The sequence below is a fragment of the Podarcis bocagei genome, assembly GCF_964188305.1.
Source record: "Podarcis bocagei genome assembly, chromosome: 1".
In the NCBI taxonomy this organism is placed as follows: domain Eukaryota; kingdom Metazoa; phylum Chordata; class Lepidosauria; order Squamata; family Lacertidae; genus Podarcis; species Podarcis bocagei.
Window position 1 is genome coordinate 89,745,244 of NC_138125.1, and position 17,996 is coordinate 89,763,239.

The 17,996-nt window shown below is 44.4% G+C and overlaps 1 protein-coding gene across 19 annotated transcripts in view; it reads left to right on the forward strand.

The window, feature by feature from the left end:
• TNS1 (tensin 1) overlaps nt 1-17,996 on the forward strand; it is a 325,194-nt gene that overhangs the window by 189,680 nt on the left and 117,518 nt on the right. For 17 of the 19 annotated variants that reach the window (XM_081196831.1, XM_081196846.1, XM_081196849.1 and 14 more), the window contains 2 exons: nt 6,708-6,746; nt 15,384-15,425. In XM_081196831.1, the coding sequence (XP_081052957.1) occupies nt 6,708-6,746; nt 15,384-15,425 (81 nt within the window). The remainder of the gene's footprint in view (nt 1-6,707; nt 6,747-15,383; nt 15,426-17,996) is intronic. The other 2 variants (XM_081196838.1, XM_081196839.1) reach the window with 1 other exon arrangement.

Here is a 17,996-nt window from a genome sequence, read left to right on the forward strand (position 1 = left end):
TCTAGGATTGATTTGGTGGTATGGTTAAATGATATCCTTTGCATATAAGAAGGGATGCTCCTTATTGAAAAGTAGCATTATCCCTTAATATAGGGTTCTGTAGAGCAGAACTTAGTAACTCTGCAGAACTTAGTAAGTTCTCCATGGTGCATAACAAAAGGGATTGTCTCACTGTGCACTGTATTTTATTTCCCTAAACCAGGGATCAGCAACCTTTTTCAGCCATGGGCTGGTCCACTGTCCCTCAGACCATGTGGTGGGCTGGACTATATTTTGAAAAAATAAATAAATGAATGGATTCCTATGCCCCACAAATAACCCAAAGATACATTTTAAATAAAAGGACACATTCTACTCATGTAAAAACACCAGGCAGGCCCCACAAATAACCCACAGATGCATTTTAAGTAAAAGGACACATTCTGCTCATGTAAAAACACGCTGATTCCTGGACCATCCACAGGCTGGATTGAGAAGGAAATTAGGCTGCATCTGGGCCCCGGGCCTTAGGTTGTCTACCCCTGCTCCAAACTGATCAGATTTGAGCCCTTCTTGTAAGAACACATGGATCTTGAACAGCCCAAGGTCCATCTAACCATTCCAGAAGCCCCTGGAAAATCACAAGCAGGGTATGATGATGACAGCCATGCACTGTTGTTTGTCTCCGGTATTTGGTATTCATTCCAAGCCTATTCAATACATTTTGCTGTCTGGGGCAAAGGAGGTGTAGCTCCACCTGCACCTTCAATTTCCCTCTTCAGAAGACTACCAGGCTGGCATTTGAATCTTGAACACTGATGATAGGGGTGCAGGGCTGGCTATATGGCACTGCCCCAATCCTCCAACACCTTACCACCACTACATAGCACCTGCAGCATGAGGAGGCTGTCTCACTTTGCCTAATGATAGGGCCAGTCCGGCTCAGCAATACACTGACTCTGAACATGAAGATTCTATTTTGCTTTCATGGCTAAACACAGTTCATAGATTTATCTTCCATGAATTCATTAAATCTTTTTTTTAAGAAAAGCCATTTAAGGCACATCTTGAGCTACTGAATTCCAAACGCTAATTATGCATCGTGTGAAGAAGTATTTTGTTTTATCTGTCCTGAACCTGTTGCTGATCAGACTTGCACCCCCGCATGGCTAGACCAGTTTGATGGAACAAATCATTGTGTGGTTGAAGAAGGCAACCCTTTGAACTGATGAATGAGGTTGCTGCAGGTGTGCTACAGGAGCTCAAGAGGGTGCTTCTGAAATATTGGCCCTCTCTGTGCAATTGCCTGGAGATGCTGTGTAAACATAATATCTTCCTTGAGCCAAAATCTCTCCCTGCTTGTAACTCACAAGTGGGCCGAAGCAGAACATTCCTTGCGCTTTGTGGATCAGGGCCAGCCCTGAAGGCTAGGAGAAGGTCCTTTTATGGTAGCATTTCTCCATTAGAATATATATATATATAAAGCCACAACCACTCAGCCCATAACAAAACAGAGGAGAGAACACAAACACAGTCCCTGGAATGTGTTCAGTTCTGGCTGGGGAACAGTAATGCTGAAGGGAGCCCTTGGGTGGGAAGACAGATCAAATAATTAGGAGTGCAAAAAAACCTCTTCTCCGCTGTTGGTAGGATGATAATGCAGGAATGTGCGTCTGACGGGCAGGGTGTGACATGCAAAAGGAGAGAGCAAACATTTTCTTATGAGCTTTGTTTGGTCACTTGGTGAATTGACTGAGGCATTTTTTTGTGGGGGGTGGGGTGGGGTGCAGCAAATAGTTTTGAAGCATCAGAACGAGAGGGGAACATTCTTTGTAATGTGTTTTCAGTGCTGTTGGCTAATTATTGTCTAACTGGCTACGAACAGCATCTCTATCATAGTTTCACTGAGGCCAGGAAGCTCTGCTTATCCAGCGAAGTAGCAAACCTCTATTATAGTTTTGCTGTTCTGCTTTGTGCTTTGTTTCACCGGCTGCTTCCAGACCTCAGATTTCTCTTGTGGCCAAAGGGAACCGTGTGGTATTCCAGAGGCATCATCCACTTATTCACGTTAGCTGCCCAGACATGCTTTTGCTGTGTCGATAATGCAGTGGTGGTTCACCACTGAGGACATGATCCACCCACAAATGGTCCCTTGCATAGTTGTGCAGAATACACTGGGCAGTTTTTGTGATCCCTCAGTGCAGATTGCTGGTTCAGGATATTTCTCCATGACTGGAGAGACATACAAGTGCCTGCCTTGAACAAGTAATGAAGGAACCAGGTAGTAGCATCCTGATTGCTGCTTCTGGTCATGGGGTGGTAATCTCTCTTGGTTAGCACAGGACAGGATGTAGGATTGATCTTGTGCCTGCTTGAGAGCAAAGAGAGATGAACAGGGAAAGTAATGAACAGGTGGACAGCAATATCCATGAAGCAGGATTCACAATAGGACTCTGTAATGGTCTCCCTGGGTGTGGCTTATCCTAGTGGTGGCGTGCTGTAGTTGTGGATCGACCTGAGTTGTGCTACCTTAGATGTCTCTGATGTTTTTTGGGGCCCTGGGCACACTTACAAACTGCAAAAACTGTAGTGGGCCCCACATCCCCCACAACCAAGCACAGACCCACAACCATTGGCTACCACAGAATGCTTCTTTCAAGCTGAATTTCAGAGAGGGGACTCTGTAGGCACCAAGGAAAGCATCTTCAAGCACATGTGCATCTATGAGTGCCATGAGGGTGACCCCTGAATCACAACATATCCTGTGGTCTGTCATGGCAATGTGTGCAGGGCAGTCACTGACTTGGAAGTAGCTGTTTTTTTCAGGATACCCCCCCAATTGAAATCAATAGGAGAGAAACTCTTTGTGTCAAGTCTGGTTGGTGTAAGGTTGTGCTGTCAATGGAGAGATGGCTATGAACTGAAGGCAGAGATTTAAGTAAAATCACTTATTTCTGATTACCTAATCAGATATTTATACTTCTGCATCTGCCATCTTGCATGCATCTTCCCTGTTTATAACAGGGAGATCATGCAGACTTGGTTTTCTGTGACAGTAACCTCTCTGCTCTGGGTTGTGCTTTCAATGCAGCCAAGCAGTAGATAACAAGGTGCAGCTGAAATGGTTAACTGCTTGTGTTCCTTGGCATCCTTCCTGGCTACTGCATTCCTATGGACCCAATTTCAAGAAACACAGCTTTGATTTTCCAGCTTTGCTCTGCTTTCAAGAAAATTGTACCGAGGATTCTGCTCAGGAAGGTCCTAGAGAGCACCCCCCACCATTTAGGAATCCTTTTGTTGGTTACTTTAAAAAGTGATTGCATTACAGGACAAAGAGTGAAACATCATCACATTGGTTGCCAGGGACTCACATTGCTCAGCCAAAAATAGTTCTTAGCCACTAGTTTTTTCCTGCAAATTATAGGTTGGGTCAACAGTGCAATTCGCTGGAAATTCTGGAAGAGACTTCCTGCTGAGAAGACCTTACAGTGTGTCTTGGAAGGCTTAGGACATGGGACAGTTACTCTGGCAGAGTGAACAACCATGTATAGTGGGGGCAATGTGGGGAGAATAATTTTAATATGCAGAAACAGACTGGATCCAACTCAAATCCAGTCTAGCAGCTTACTGCCAAATCAGCTAAGTTAGTGTGCTGCCTGCTGAAATGTTCAAAGAATATTTCCTTGCCGGACTGTACTGTGCATGTCAAGAGTGTTTGATTCTAATTGCCTCTTATCCAGAAAATGAACCTGCTTGTTTCTGTGAGGATGGAGGGCACAGCCTGGAAAATATTGAAGAATGTGACATGCTCCTGTGGGCTCTCGCCGTTCCAATCTGTTGATGCCCTCTGCTGTTTGGAAGTCAATATTGTCACTAGTCCCCTCTGTGTGCAAGGGTTCATAGAATCATAAAATTGTGGAGTTGGAAGGGACCACGAAGGCCATCTAGCCCAGGCCTCTGAAATGTAGGAATTTTTTGCCCAGCATGAAGCTTGAACCCATGAACCTGAGATTAAGAGTCTCGTGGCTTACTGACTGAGCTATTCCTCTCTCCCCTACAAGAAAAGAATACAAGAAAGAGTTGGCACAAATAACAACTCACAAAGGCCGAAAGGCCAAATGCAATCGCCTCTGGAAATGATTGGAACTGTAGCTTGGCTGGACTGGGTGTTTACTTGGCATCTGTGGAAAAACTCTTCCCCCATCCCCTTTTGTTCTTCTACAAATATTCCGTAACATGGGGGTTTAATTAAGTGGATATGAAGTTCTTCTGGTTGTGGCCAACTTTCTTGATTTTTATGATGGCTTTTACAAGCAGTTGTTTCTCCCTCCCCCTCAGAAAAAAGAGGCCCTGCATGGTACATTGAATCAAAGGGTCTGGTTAGAATGTGAATCTTCTGCTCACCTAGTTTATGGCCATGGGAAAGTCACTGTTATTAGTCCACAGTGCAGGATTGTTGTGAGGGAGAAATGTGGTAAGAAGTGTGAGGCATTTTGTACACTAAAACACTGCTAATGAGAATAAGAACAATAATGAGGCTATGATAATGGTAATTTTAATGGTAACTATGGTAATAATGAAGATTCTGGAGTCCCATGTTGCCCCCCCCATCAAACTAGTTATCCAGGAATAGGGTAGGGGCATGATCAATTGCTTCAAAACTGAGAAGGCAAATAAAGAAACCCCCATTTAAAAGTATTTTAAATCTCATTATTCCCTGTAACCTGAAAGATGATATGGCTCATGTCAGGCTCATTCACTAGCTTTGAGGTGTTACATGGAACATCTGGATAACAAATACATTTTATTTAAAAGTGGACCACCTTTATGCTCCACAATTTAGGCTACTTAGTGTCTGTGGTCAGTAAGAAAAGCTGCTACCCACATTTGCAGGACTGGTGGGATCCAGTGTGACTGTTCCATTATCTACCCATTCTTGATGTCCTGTTCTCTGTTATTTTAATGCTTGCCCGTGGTTGTAAGAGAGAGTGCTTCTTCAGATCGAAGGGTTTGCTTGGTTCCTCCCCCCTTTTTTCCAGAACAGTTCTGTGGACTGACTCCACATGGAAGAGAGATGGCAAGTCTGCAGTAGCCTCTTCTTAAATGTTCATCTGGCAACATTTGTATTACTACATTGATCCATGATGTAAAACAGTTCTTAACTAATGCCCCACAGTGTATATGTACAGAAACCTAGTGAGGAAATCAGTTTTGTATTTTAATTCCAAATTTGGGATTTCAACCTGGGTTTCTCTCCATTGAGGTTGCCTTTTGCAGAAGCAGGCTGAATCGATCCTATAAAGCAGAGATCAGGAATCTGTCACCATCCAAATGTTACTAGACTACAGCTGGTGCCATGGTACCTAGCTATTGACCATCCTTGATAGGGCTGATGGGAGCTGGGAGTCCAGCAGCATCTGAAGGTCCATAGATTTTGCCCCCCCCCCATCCTTGCCATAAAAGACTTCAGTTGTGAACTTGTGCAGCTGCAATCTCAATGCTGACTCAAGATGTGGTCATTTGTAGGTGGCAGCAATGTGCAAATGTGGAAAATAGGCAGGCTGAATATTATTTAATTAATCCATTTTAGACACACACCCTTCTTTTCAGCTCCAAGTCCTCATAAACTGACAGCACAGTAATTAAAAAAAGCAGCACTACAAAATGCATAGCAATATACTATGAAATTTAGCTTCAGACAGCATAAAATCATTCAAGAAATGACTAGAGAGAACAAATGATTCTCTGTGGTCCATTTAAAAAGCAACCCAAGAGAAGGCTTGATGGAGGTGTGGCAGCCTGATCCCAGGGGATGGGATTACAGATATGGTGGAGCCAGCACCAAAAAGTATTAAATATTTCACCTGGTGCCTAAAGTTTACTTTACTTGTTCTCACAGGGTTTTTGGGGGTTTTTTTGGAGGGGGAGTAGAGAAAGAGTTGGCACTTAGCTAGGTGGAAGAACTCAAGAAAGAGAGCATTCTGCTGTTCAGAGGCACTGACTGTGCAGGTCTTAGCAAACTTGAGGGAAATTATCTTCAGATGGGAACATTTGTCCCTGTCTCTCTGATTCTGGACCCTTTTTAACCAGGCTTTCTTTGTTGACTTGTGCAGGAGTACATTCATTCTTCAGCTGCAATTGGTTCATCCTTTGGCAAGCATCTCTCCCCCTCCCCAGATTATAAACAAAAACAAACGACCAAAAGCAAGTTTAAAAGGAGATACAGAAGTACAGAACCCCTCCTTCATGTAAGCCTGTTCCCTGCCAGTCACATTTTGCTTCATAATGCAAAAACCATCCACCTGGCAGGTCTTGGTTGTTGTCCTCCTCATCTTCTCTCAGTGACAGCTTGGAATAGTTCAGAGCGTGTGCATCCTTCCTAGTCTGGAACTTCAGTAAGAATTTTCACTCCTGGGCAGTTGTCCTGGAAGCAGATTTATATGGGTTCTTATGGTAGGGTCTTGAAGTTCTGTATATTTTGGACGTTGTCCCAAGCAACTCCTCAGAGATCTGGATAAATCCTTGGTTACTTAGTGGGAAGGGAGCAGTTTCCCAGTACAAGTGGAGCCGCTCAGTATTGGTGGGACTACTCTTTGATGGTGGGACAGAGGTGGCTACATTGTACAGATAATGCTCATAATGCTGTCTTTTCCTTTCTCTTCTCTTTTCTCTTTGTATTGCAAGTACAAGGATTCTAACACTGCTCTCTTTTGTGTTCTGCCCTTTAGGCTGCCACGCCTTGCATGCCTGCTAGCAATCATGAGCTGGTAAGTGACCTGTTTCCTCTCCTCCTTTGGCTGTTGCTTTCTGCCCTCTCTGTTGCTGCCAAAGGCATTTATTTGCATATGGACTGCAGAAGGATGGGCAATTGGAGGGTCTGCAAATTTACAATGAGGTGATGTGCTTCAGCTCTGTAAAATGTGCCCCAAGTAAAGTGAAGTGAGGTGAAGTTCAAAATACATAAGAGGGACAACTCTACCACTCCCCCTCTGTCACACATGCACATGGTTAATGTATTTGATGTTATTTGTTTTAAATTGATTTTCTAGATGTTTTAAAAATGTATGACAAACAGATAAAGGGGTGGGAATAGACAGCGCAAGCAAGCATATTGAATTGTTCCCATATTAGTGCCATAAAGACTGTCAAATCATCCTTGTAATCATGAAACATCCTCTAGTCTCTGTTTACTGTACATTCTTTGTTGCGACCATCAGGGTAAATACCTATCTCCTTATCCTTTAAACACCCAAATGCAGAATCTTTTTTAGATAGGCTAACAAGAAAATCTTTTGATCCATTTCTGTACACTATGAAAGCCTTTATTTGTAAATGGGATTTTGCAGGGGTGTGTCCGGGGTGTGTGTGCTCAGCATATGTATCCCACTCTCCAGGGACTCTCAGAGCAGCTAACAGAAATTTTAAAGTATAATAAAAAACTGCAATAAAACATAAAACAGAAGAGGGACAAAAAAAGAAGAAAAAAACCCAAAATTTAAAACAGAGGTAGTGGGTGCTCTCAGATTTCTAAACAATGGTTAAGGATGCGCAGAAGGAGGCTTAGAGCAGCATGTGCTCCCCTCGCTCCACTCCTGTCTTAGTGCACTAGATTCTGCACTCCAGTCCTGTTCTGTTTAAAAGTGAACACCCTGATGGAACCAAAATGGGGAACTGCCATTTAATGTTGGTTTACCAACCACCAGGAACTTAAATCAGGATCAAGCCGTGGTTTACGATTCTGGTTAGTAAACTGATGTTAAACCAAAGTTCCCTGTTTTGTACATGATTGGGAACAGTGGTTTAAGCCGGCCAGGATTGCAGTGCCAAAGCCAGTGTGTTAAAGGAGGAGAGAGGTGAACGGGTGTGTGTGTGGGTCCTAATCTCTTTCCTGACTCATGGTATAGGAAGGCAAGACAGTTACATCCAAAACGGTTGCTTGTTGTTCAGGTTAAAACATAAATCTAAAACAGAAAATCTGAAATGTCTTCAATGGGTGATAAAAAGACATCAGGGTCAGGGTCAGGTGATCATCTCTAGGAAAGGCATCCCAAATAGTGGTATCATTACTGAGAAGCCCCTATCACAGGTCTCCCTACATTTCAGAATTGCAAGCTTTCACTGTTAACTTCTTGGATAGGCAACATAGTGGTAAGGTAAAAGGTCCCCTGACCATTAGGTCCAGTCGTGGACGACTCTGGGGTTGCGGCGCTCATCTCGCTTTATTGGCTGAGGGAGCCGGCGTACAGCTTCCGGGTCATGTGGCCAGCATGACTAAGCCGCTTCTGGCGAACCAGAGCAGCGCACGGAAACGCCGTTTACCTTCCCGCCAGAGCGGTACCTATTTATCTACTTGCACTTTGATGTGCTTTCAAACTGCTAGGTTGGCAGGAGCAGGGACTGAGCAACGGGAGCTCACCCCGTCGCAGGGATTCAAACCGCCGACCTTCTGATTGGCAAGCCCAGGTTTAGACCACAGGACCACCCACATGGTAGACTGTACCAAATACTCAGCTCTGCACCCCCCACACTTTGGTAGGACCATTTGTCCCCACATAAATAGCTTGTTGGTGTCTTTCAGAGGGGTGGTCTTGCTGAATTCTAATGCTTTTCAGGAGGTGGCTTAATACCACTGACCAGGTGGTTCCCACCCCACCCATAGAAATATTTTGCTGCCTCTTGAAACAGTGGAGCAGCCTGGCAGCATTCCTCCTTAATGGTCCATTGCCATGTCATGGGAATAAACCTTGCAGAGGGTCATTATTGGGTATGGATAGGACTCAAGGCACAGGCCCATGGCACACTAATTTGCAAATGCTACTTGATATAGATGCCTCTGGGCAAATAAAGATTACTAATGCTGAGGGTCTCATCAAAACTGAACTCAGCAGTGCATCCAGTTACCCTGTAAGTATTTTGTTTGTTTGTTAAAAAACAGACCACAAGGGAAAGGGTCAAAAGACCCAGGGCATGGTGTGAAAGCCCCAAGTCTCAGATTCCCCAGGGCACCAGCTAACAATGTTCCTGGCCTTGTGTGTGCATCAGAGCTCCAGAAGCAAACAAAAGAATTGCTGTATTGAAAAGCTGCCCTCAACATCATTTATATGATACATTCCAGCATTGGCCTTGATTTATCATCACTTCAACATGATTCTCCTTTCATTTTTGGGGAGTTTGTGTTGTTTTTCATCTGGAAAAGTGTCCAGCCTGCAAGGGCAGATTCTTCTGGCAGAGTCCATCCCTCCCATGTCTGGAAGGGTGGGGTTGGCTTAGTGAAAGCTCCAAATTGGTTTGTAACTCTTGCATATTGAAACCACCCACATGCTGGTCCAATCACATTGTGGGTCCTGGCCGGGCTCTGCCAAATCTGAATAAATCAGAGTTTAGCTTTGGAAACCGTGTCCTTGGCTCACCCAGGATGGTGGGTGGTGGGAGGGAGGAGGAGGCTTGCTTGGGGGCTGCCCCTTAGCAGCTGTGCAATAAGTCTACTGGCAAACAGGACCTCTCTGCCATATTTTTAAAAAGAAATCTGAAGGCAAAAAGGAATCTTCCTACTCTTCTTACTTGGGATTTCAGAGGCTAACATTTTCCATTCCAGGAATGTAATTCTTTTTTTGGTGCTCACATTTAAAACAGAGGCACACCCTTTAGTGGCAGGGACAGTTTCACCAAATGGGGAAACTGGAAATCACAGTGGTGGTGGGCCACAAATTTGGTAGCTGCAGGGGTGGCACAGGAAGAATAAATCCGGCAATGCTTCCAGATTTGGCATAGACAAAGTGGATTTGGCACTCTTGTGCAACAAACCTGCTTACAAAAACAAAAACAAAAAATCAGGCTTCTTTGAAGTAAGGAAAATGATGAGGAATTGAGGGATGATTGGTGTGACAACTTCAGTTTAGCACTAAAGTAGGAGTGTGTGAAGGAATTAAGGTACAATGTCTTGCATCAGGTCCCCATATTCTTTAACCGAAGAAAGTCATGCAGAATGCACAGTCTGTACATAGACCGAGGACCTGGAAAAATGTAGGTTAGATGCAGATACACTTATCCAACCTTTTCAGAGCCCCAGTGTAGAGGCTTCATAATTGGCCTTAGCCATACCTCTTAACTTGCATGGCTACAGTCTTGTGCCATGTAACCATTTTATCCTTTGGGTGATGTCAGGCATTTGGTTCCATTGCAAACTCACAGCATCTCACCAAATGCAAGCTGAAAGATTTGTCCACATCTCTAATAGGTGCACAGAGTTGTCGCTTCTCCTGTGCCCTTTCCTATTCTTGGAATGGTCCTCCTGGTGCCAGACATGTTTGATGGTATGCAGTCTCTGTGTCTCAGAGCACTTGGGATTGCCTTCCCAGCACAACACCAGCACAACACAAATCGCTCTAGCAGATGGTTCTTGGGCTTTGTCGTCATTGCCCAAATCTTTATTTTTGTCTCTTCCTTTCCCCCGGAAATCTCTTAATGGTAAGTCAGAAGCTGTTAGGGAGACAGGCAGCAGGGCACTCTGGATCAAAGCTTTGCAAAACCCTAAGTTGCCATGAAAGAGGAGCAAGGAATTCCGAAAGAAGCTCTCTGTGCAAAAACAGTCAGCATATTCCATCTGTGCTGACATAAACAAGTATCATGGGAAGGAGGCCCTGCCCTCCTTTTCATAGATGTTTCTTGTTCTCTACAAAAGCTGTGACAAGATTGGGGGTGGCAGTAACAAGGAGCATTGTAGAACTTGAAGAAAAACCTATTCTCTTTCCCCTACCCCAGTTTCCAAATGCCCTATAACTGCTGCCCCACTTGGCCTCCTTTTCTTGTGGAACATCTGCCGCTTCTTTGCCAGTGTCATGTGAGTCACACACACAACCTGGTGCTTCTACACAATGAACATTACTATTACAGCTTCCTGAGCACCGGGGATCCTAGGAAATGTACTTTCCCCAACAGCACCAACTATATTTCCCAGAGTCCCTTTCACCTGAGATGCTTTCTTGTTGTCTGTCACCAGAGCACCTGCAGCAGCAAAGTGGGAATGGGAGCAAGCAAGGGAGGAGTTCTGCTTTAGCTCACATGAAAAGAGCCCAGTCTGTAATACTCATTTTTTATTTAAGGCAAGCATTATATGTCTGCAGGGTTTGTATTTTGAGCCAAGGATGGGTGGATTTCAGCAATGTTATCAGTTACCAGTTGCTGGAAACCACAGGGCAGGAGGTTGTGCTCAGTTCTCACTTGTGGATTTCCCATAAGCATCTGGTTGGCCACTGTGAGAACAGGATGCTGGACTAGATGGGGTCATTGGCCTGATCCAGCAGGCCTCTTTTTATGTTCTTAACATCCATAGTTCTAACGTTGTTTTAGTATACAGCATTGCTGGAAAAGGGGCTCCTGTATGTATGTAGGTCCAAGAGGGATGTACTATAAAAGCAGCCATCTTCACCAGTGGTATAGTCCCATCAAATTCCACAAATTCTCTTGTCTTGGTTCCCATGGTGAGTATTCCTCCTTCCCCCACCTCTGTCAAGCATAAAGCTCAGTGTGACAGGGACAAGCTCCCGGTCCACCACTAGTCTCTTTGCTGGGATGGAGAGTGGGCTTCTTAGGCACTCAGAGGACCTTTGAAGCCCCCAGCCCCCAGTCCCAGCTCTGACTAGGCAAGAGGACTCGGCTCATCATATTTGGCCGTGGACATGTATAGAACACCTCTTGTAAGTTCCCTGTAACTGGGATAAGCCTCCACCACCCTCTCCAGCTTGGAGCTGGAAAAGAGAGAGTGGGGGGCTTATTCCTACACCTGCCCCTTCGGAGACCCTGCCCCTTTGGAGAGGAGCACAACATTTCATTGACTGCTATGGGTGGGCAAAACTTGTGGATTCCTGTCTCCAGCAGTAGCTGCCCACATTCCTCTGGAAAGTCACAAGCTGTGCCTAATGATAAATGGCTCTTGTCTTAGCTCCAGCAGTTGAACAGAGCATCTGTGTTCAGAGGTAGTATATCTTTGATTATCAGATGCTAGGGATAAAGCACAACACAGCTGTCTCATGATCCCTTGCTGGAATTACAAATGGCAGGGTTAGACCAAACTCTGCTCCCGATTCCCGTTATTGTTCCAATTTGGTAACTCTTGATACGCACGCCTCTGTTCTTTGGCTGGCATACCAAGGTCTGGAGCCCTTCAAATGCCCTGTGATCCTTTGCCAAAAGAAACTTGCTTGGGTAACTGGCTTGCTGGCATACAGAGCCCTATCTTCTTGGGCTATTCAGCATTGCACCCCGTCTGCACTGGCAGCAAGCCAAGGCAGCAGTTAGAGGTGGCCTCATGCAGGTACCTGCACAGATCCCTGCCAAGCCATAGACATGCCTCTCCTCAAATCTAGCCCCCCCAGTCAAAACAGAGCATTTTGACTATCTGCTTCTGTGCTCCTTTGCTGCCAGCTGCTTTGCAAGTTTCTTTTCACAAGTGGTCTGCTGCTTATTATCTCCGTACACAGATTAATCTCTGTGCACACACTGGCATATTTGGATGGTAAACACAGCATACATAGGTCCCCGAGAGAGCTTCCTAGGCTGGCCAGGGAAGTTTATCTGTGGAAGGCACATGCTCTGGTCTACTTGGGACCGTTATTGTGGGTTTGTCAAGGAAGCTGTGCGGTGTGCTAGGAGCCAGCCTTCTCCTGAAGGGCTGCCTAAGAGACCTGTACATTTGCCAGGAACCCAAGGACTCTCCACAATGGCACCATTGTGCAGATTTAGAATGTGGCATGCTCCGAGTTCCTTGGCTGGTAGGCACGAGGAGTTGCCAGTGGGGAAGATTTATAACTCCTTCTTGCCAGCGAAGACTTCCCAAGTTAGGTGAAGGAAATGTCTTCCCTTAAAACAACAGCCATGCAGAATCCACGTTGCTCAGGAAGCACGTTGCCTTTAGCAAATGTTCTTCCTCTTCTGAAATGGATGTTCCCTTCCCTTCCCAGCCTGCCATGCGGCTGTGCTTCTGGTCTGTTTCTCATTTGTACAGAAGTGCCTTGGTTACACAGAGATGTGAGATGGCCACGTGGGGTCAAATTGTGCAGTGCGTAGGCATGGGATGTTTCTCTTCTCTGAATTAGGTCTGCTCCTTGTGAGAGAAAGACTTCAATTATACGAAGGACAGTCATGAATCATACGGCCAGTCTGATTCATTCTTGCAGATGTAAGCTAAAATACTCTTCAGAAATGTGAACAATGCACACAGATCAGGAGATTTTGCCAAAGAAGATATATGTTCAGCTAAGGAGGAAACCCTGAACTCCTTCAAAACAACTTTTCAATCAAAAAGCTATGAGCGATATCTTTAAAAATATGTGTAATTAGTACATGGCATATGATACTTCAAGATACCGAGTGTTGCCTTGAACTGCTGCCATGACTAATATGCTAGAGGTCTTATTTTTAATATTTACAGCAAAGCATCTTAACCAGTACTCTGGAAGAACAACACATAAACCACAGAAAACAGGGGTCTCTTGTATGCATCCAAACCGCCTTAGGCATGGATGGTGTTTCATGACGGCTGGCTTGCAGAGACACATCTACCTCCAGTGGCAGTGAGCTTTGCTGCTTCAGTTTACATAAATTCAGAAGGAGATGGGGTGAGGGGAGAGGGGGAAGCACCAGCTTTTACAGCTGATCCAGGAGATGAACTGGACTCCCTTGCTTTTCTGCGTGATCAAAGCTCAGGTTGCTAATTGAATTATGTCTGGAACATTTAACATCGTTCTGTGCAAGGAACCAAGGCAAACGTGTTTTTCCTACAGAGGCTTTTTTTTTGGAAAGAGCAGAAGGATAAATTTATTAATTTGCCCATTTATTCAATTTGTATGCTGACTTTGGCACAATCAGGTCCTCAAGATGGTTCACGGTCAAATCCATTTAGATTATTAACATTAAAACAAAACTAAAAAGTGCATTAAAAAGCCAGCTGTTATTGCCAACTTTTATAGTCAAAAAGATGTCAAATTACAAAGAGAATCAAATAAAATTTCAAGGAATAAAAATAAAATAAAATGGTTCACTTAGCCATCTCTAAATGATCTTAAAACTAGATGGCCCTAAATCCTCTTCTAAGCGTCTGAAGGGAACCCACGCAGATGATTTGCCTAGAGGTGGAATTATGCAGAATGAGCTCCATAATTGAAAAAACCCTCATGGCAATCACTCAGCCCTCAAGAACAGAGCTTACTACTTGTAAGTAACCTAGAAAAATTGGCAGGTTGTAGGGGAAACTCAAGACTGTTTGGCCAAACACTGTGATTCAGCGAACTGGCATCAGCTATTACTCCCAGATTTTTCTTTTGGCAACCTCCTTTCGCAATGCCTATTGCAATGCCTTCATTTGCAATATGAAGCATGAATATTTGCAAATAAAAATGTGGATTTCCCCTGTGACTTTTAAAAGGGCTATGACCCTTCTAGGTGATACATATGAAGGTGCAGAAAAATGTGAGGTTGAGGCTATAGAAATAGATAGGGTGCGAGATGTTGGAGGGTAGGGAGGGGGAAAACATGAAATAAGTGGGCAGAGGTCTACACACACATAAAAAACATTTGGGATATGCTTTTTTTCAAAAGCGTTTTTAACAAGACGTTGAATTTTCCATAAGGCTCACTGTCGCTGCCTAGTGTCACATTGTATATTGCACTTAAAACGTTTTATTTGCAGCTGTATAGGAGCAAGGTTTAACACAGAAGGGAGACATGGTTGCACAGAGAGAGAAGAAAGAGTACTGTGGTGCATTGAAGGAGGAAAGGGAGTTGACTGAGAATAGTCTAAAAAGGGCCAGCTCCACCATTAGGCAGAGTGAGGCAACCACCTCAGGCAGCAGATACTGGGAGTAAGGTATTAGTGGGCAGAGATGTGCATGCCCCAGTGCCCCCTAAGTGAGCCAGCAGCCCCTAGGTGCACTGTCCTTTTGCCAGTGTTGAATGTAAGATTCAACTGTTAGTCCAGTTCTTCTCCATAGGTGGAATTGTAGTGTGTGTTTGCCACCTTGCCTTTTGCCTCAGGCGGCAAAATATCTTGAGCCAGGCCCTGGGCTACAAGAAAACGCAGAATCAGAACGGTGACAAAATGCTTATTTACGGTTAGCATAGCTATGTAGATCTCTCTGGTTAATAACAATTTAAAAATGGTTCTCCAAGTGATTTGTTGCGCATTAAACATTAACTTCCTCTCTTCCCATTAAAATTCAACTTTGTCACAAACTGAGAAGTCTGGCCCACCTTCCAGGGACCTCTTGAATATTTCCCCTCAGTTTTGAGAAGGAAGTAGAATTTTTGAACATTGCCTGGGAATGTGCAGCTTAGTACTATAAATAAGTGGGGGAACTTTGAACTTATGCTAAGCCTTCATGCTTTCTCTATCTCTCTCCCCTATACAGCCATCTGCTGAGGAAAGTCCTGCGAAGCACTTAGAAACCCCGGTAAGTGATATGATTTTCCTCTGCTGCAGCCAAGAACATTCAGGAGGGGGAATGTCCCTTGGGAATCCCATTGCCTTGTATGCAGTGGTTCTGCCCCCTGTCATGTGTCTTCCCATTTACTCCTTCAGTTTCTTAATCCTCCTGTCCTACTTAATCCTTCCTTGTAGCCTACTATGTCTCTTACCTATTTAGCAACTGTATTTCATCTGATTTCAAGCAGAGGCTTGCTCAGGTCTGTAAACATAATGCAAGCAGTCTTGTAGTCAAGTATCAAGTTCATAAGAACAATTACTAAACAGTTACACGTGGCACGATTTACGAAATGGATTCAGAAAATGAACTGTGGCGTAGTGAGTCTTGTTCAAAAACCGCACTAGCATCCCCTGTGCTTAATTCTACATTAAAGTAACATGGCCTTGTTTAAAACCAATATAAGCTACATTTCCAAAGGGCAGGCATGTTTTGAACTCGGCATGTTGAGTTGTGATATTTATATGTTGCAAATGAATAATGAGACCAATTCAATATGCTCAAATGCAGCATAAGGTGCATAGCTTCCTGAACTGCAGTGATTGATGGATGAGGCTGTGATGGATCGTGACTCGTCAAGAGGCACCCTGACTCGTGTTTGCATATAATGCTAAGCCAAACTAGGACTTGGAGTGAACGTGTGAGCATGTGGGCTTCTGAAGAGGCAATCATTGTTGTTTTGCTCTTCCTGCAGTTCTCCTGCTGCTGCATTGCTGTGAGCTAAGCCGTGGTTTGTCTCAGGATGCCATCTGAACCTGGATTAATTGTTTGCCTCACTCCAGACAAACTATGAGCTGTAAACCAAGAACAGGCCTTGGCTATGACTTATGATTTGTCCAGAGCAAGACAAATCGCAAGTCTGAGTTCAGTCGACATGTTAAGCCAAACCATGGCTTAGCTAAGGGAGCTGGGCATGTTTAGCCTGGAGAAGAGGAGGTTAAGGGGTGATATGATAGCCATGTTCAAATATATTAAAGGATGTCACATAGAGGAGGGAGAAAGGTTGTTTTCTGCTGCTCCAGAGAAGCGGACACGGAGCAATGGATCCAAACTACAAGAAAGAAGATTCCACCTAAACATTAGGAAGAACTTCCTGACAGTAAGAGCTGTTTGACAGTGGAATTTGCTGCCAAGGAGTGTGGTGGAGTCTCCTACTTTGGAGGTCTTTAAGCAGAGGCTTGACAACCATATGTCAGGAGTGCTCTGATGGGGTTTCCTGCTTGGCAGGGGGTTGGACTCGATGGCCCTTGTGGTCTCTTCCAACTCTATGATTCTATGATTCTAACACCAGTGCAGCTGCAGAAGGAGGACCAGAGGAGGAGCAAAGCAGTTGCACTCTCCTCTCCAGGACCCTATCACACTTATGCATTCACTTTAAGCCATGACTTACTTGACTTAGTGTTATGCGTAAGCTGGGAGGAGCTTGAGTTTCTCCTGTCAGCTGCTTGTGCCTCCATAGTGAGCCCCACCTCACACCTGGAAAACCATTGAATCCTGCCTAGCAGGTATGTTCAGGGATTGAGAACAGTAGCGAGCCCGCATCTAAAGGGTGCAGAAACATCTGCTGAAAGAGAGATACTGAAAAGATGATGGCAACATATCCTGTACAATAATAATAATAACAAATAAAGAAAGACAAAATTAAACTTCTGGGGGAAATAAACAACTTTGAGAAATGTCAGAAAACAGCTTTTCTTTTTATCTCACACAGCGCTGTTTTTTAAAAGGCAGTTGAGGAATGCCAAATAAAAACTCCCTTGCAAATCCCCAAAATAAAAGTCATGTTTTGAAGCATTGAGCATAAATGAGTTCTGTTTGTAGTTTTTAAGAAGGTGGGGACTTGTTCTATGTGCAGTTGTGAGATGTCTGATCCCATGGAGCTTCTGCCTGTGTGCTCCTTTAGGGTATGAAACAGAGGAAGGGATACACCAGTTCACAAAAAAGTATAGGTAAAGGGACTCCTCACCATTAGGTCCAGTCGTGACCGACTCTGGGGTTGCGGCGCTCATCTCGCTTTGTTGGCTGAGGGAGCCGGCGTACAGCTTCTGGGTCATGTGGCCAGCATGACTAAGCCACTTCTGATGAACCAGAGCAGTGCACGGAAACACCGTTTGCCTTCCCGCCAGAGCGGTACCTATTTATCTACTTGCAATTTGATGTGCTTTTGAACTGCTAGGTTGGCAGGAGCAGGGACCGAGCAATGGGAGCTCACCCCATTGCGGGGATTCGAACTGCTGACCTTCTGATCAGCAAGTCCTAGGCTGTGTGTAGAAATCCACAAAAGATTTTTTTCTATTGACAATGCAGTAATATTATCCTAATGCATTGGAATCACAAGAGCTGTTGATCAGGGAACAAATTTAATGTACTCAGCGGTAAGCTATAGTGCAAGGCACTTGCCAACAGACTAGAAGTCACAAAGGCAGACTTGTCAGCTATTGCCACTGTGGTGTCCATTAAATTTGTTGCTCTGACGAAGAGAAACTCAGTTTGAAACTCATTAGGGTAATTTTATTGCATTGCTATCAGAATAATTTGCTT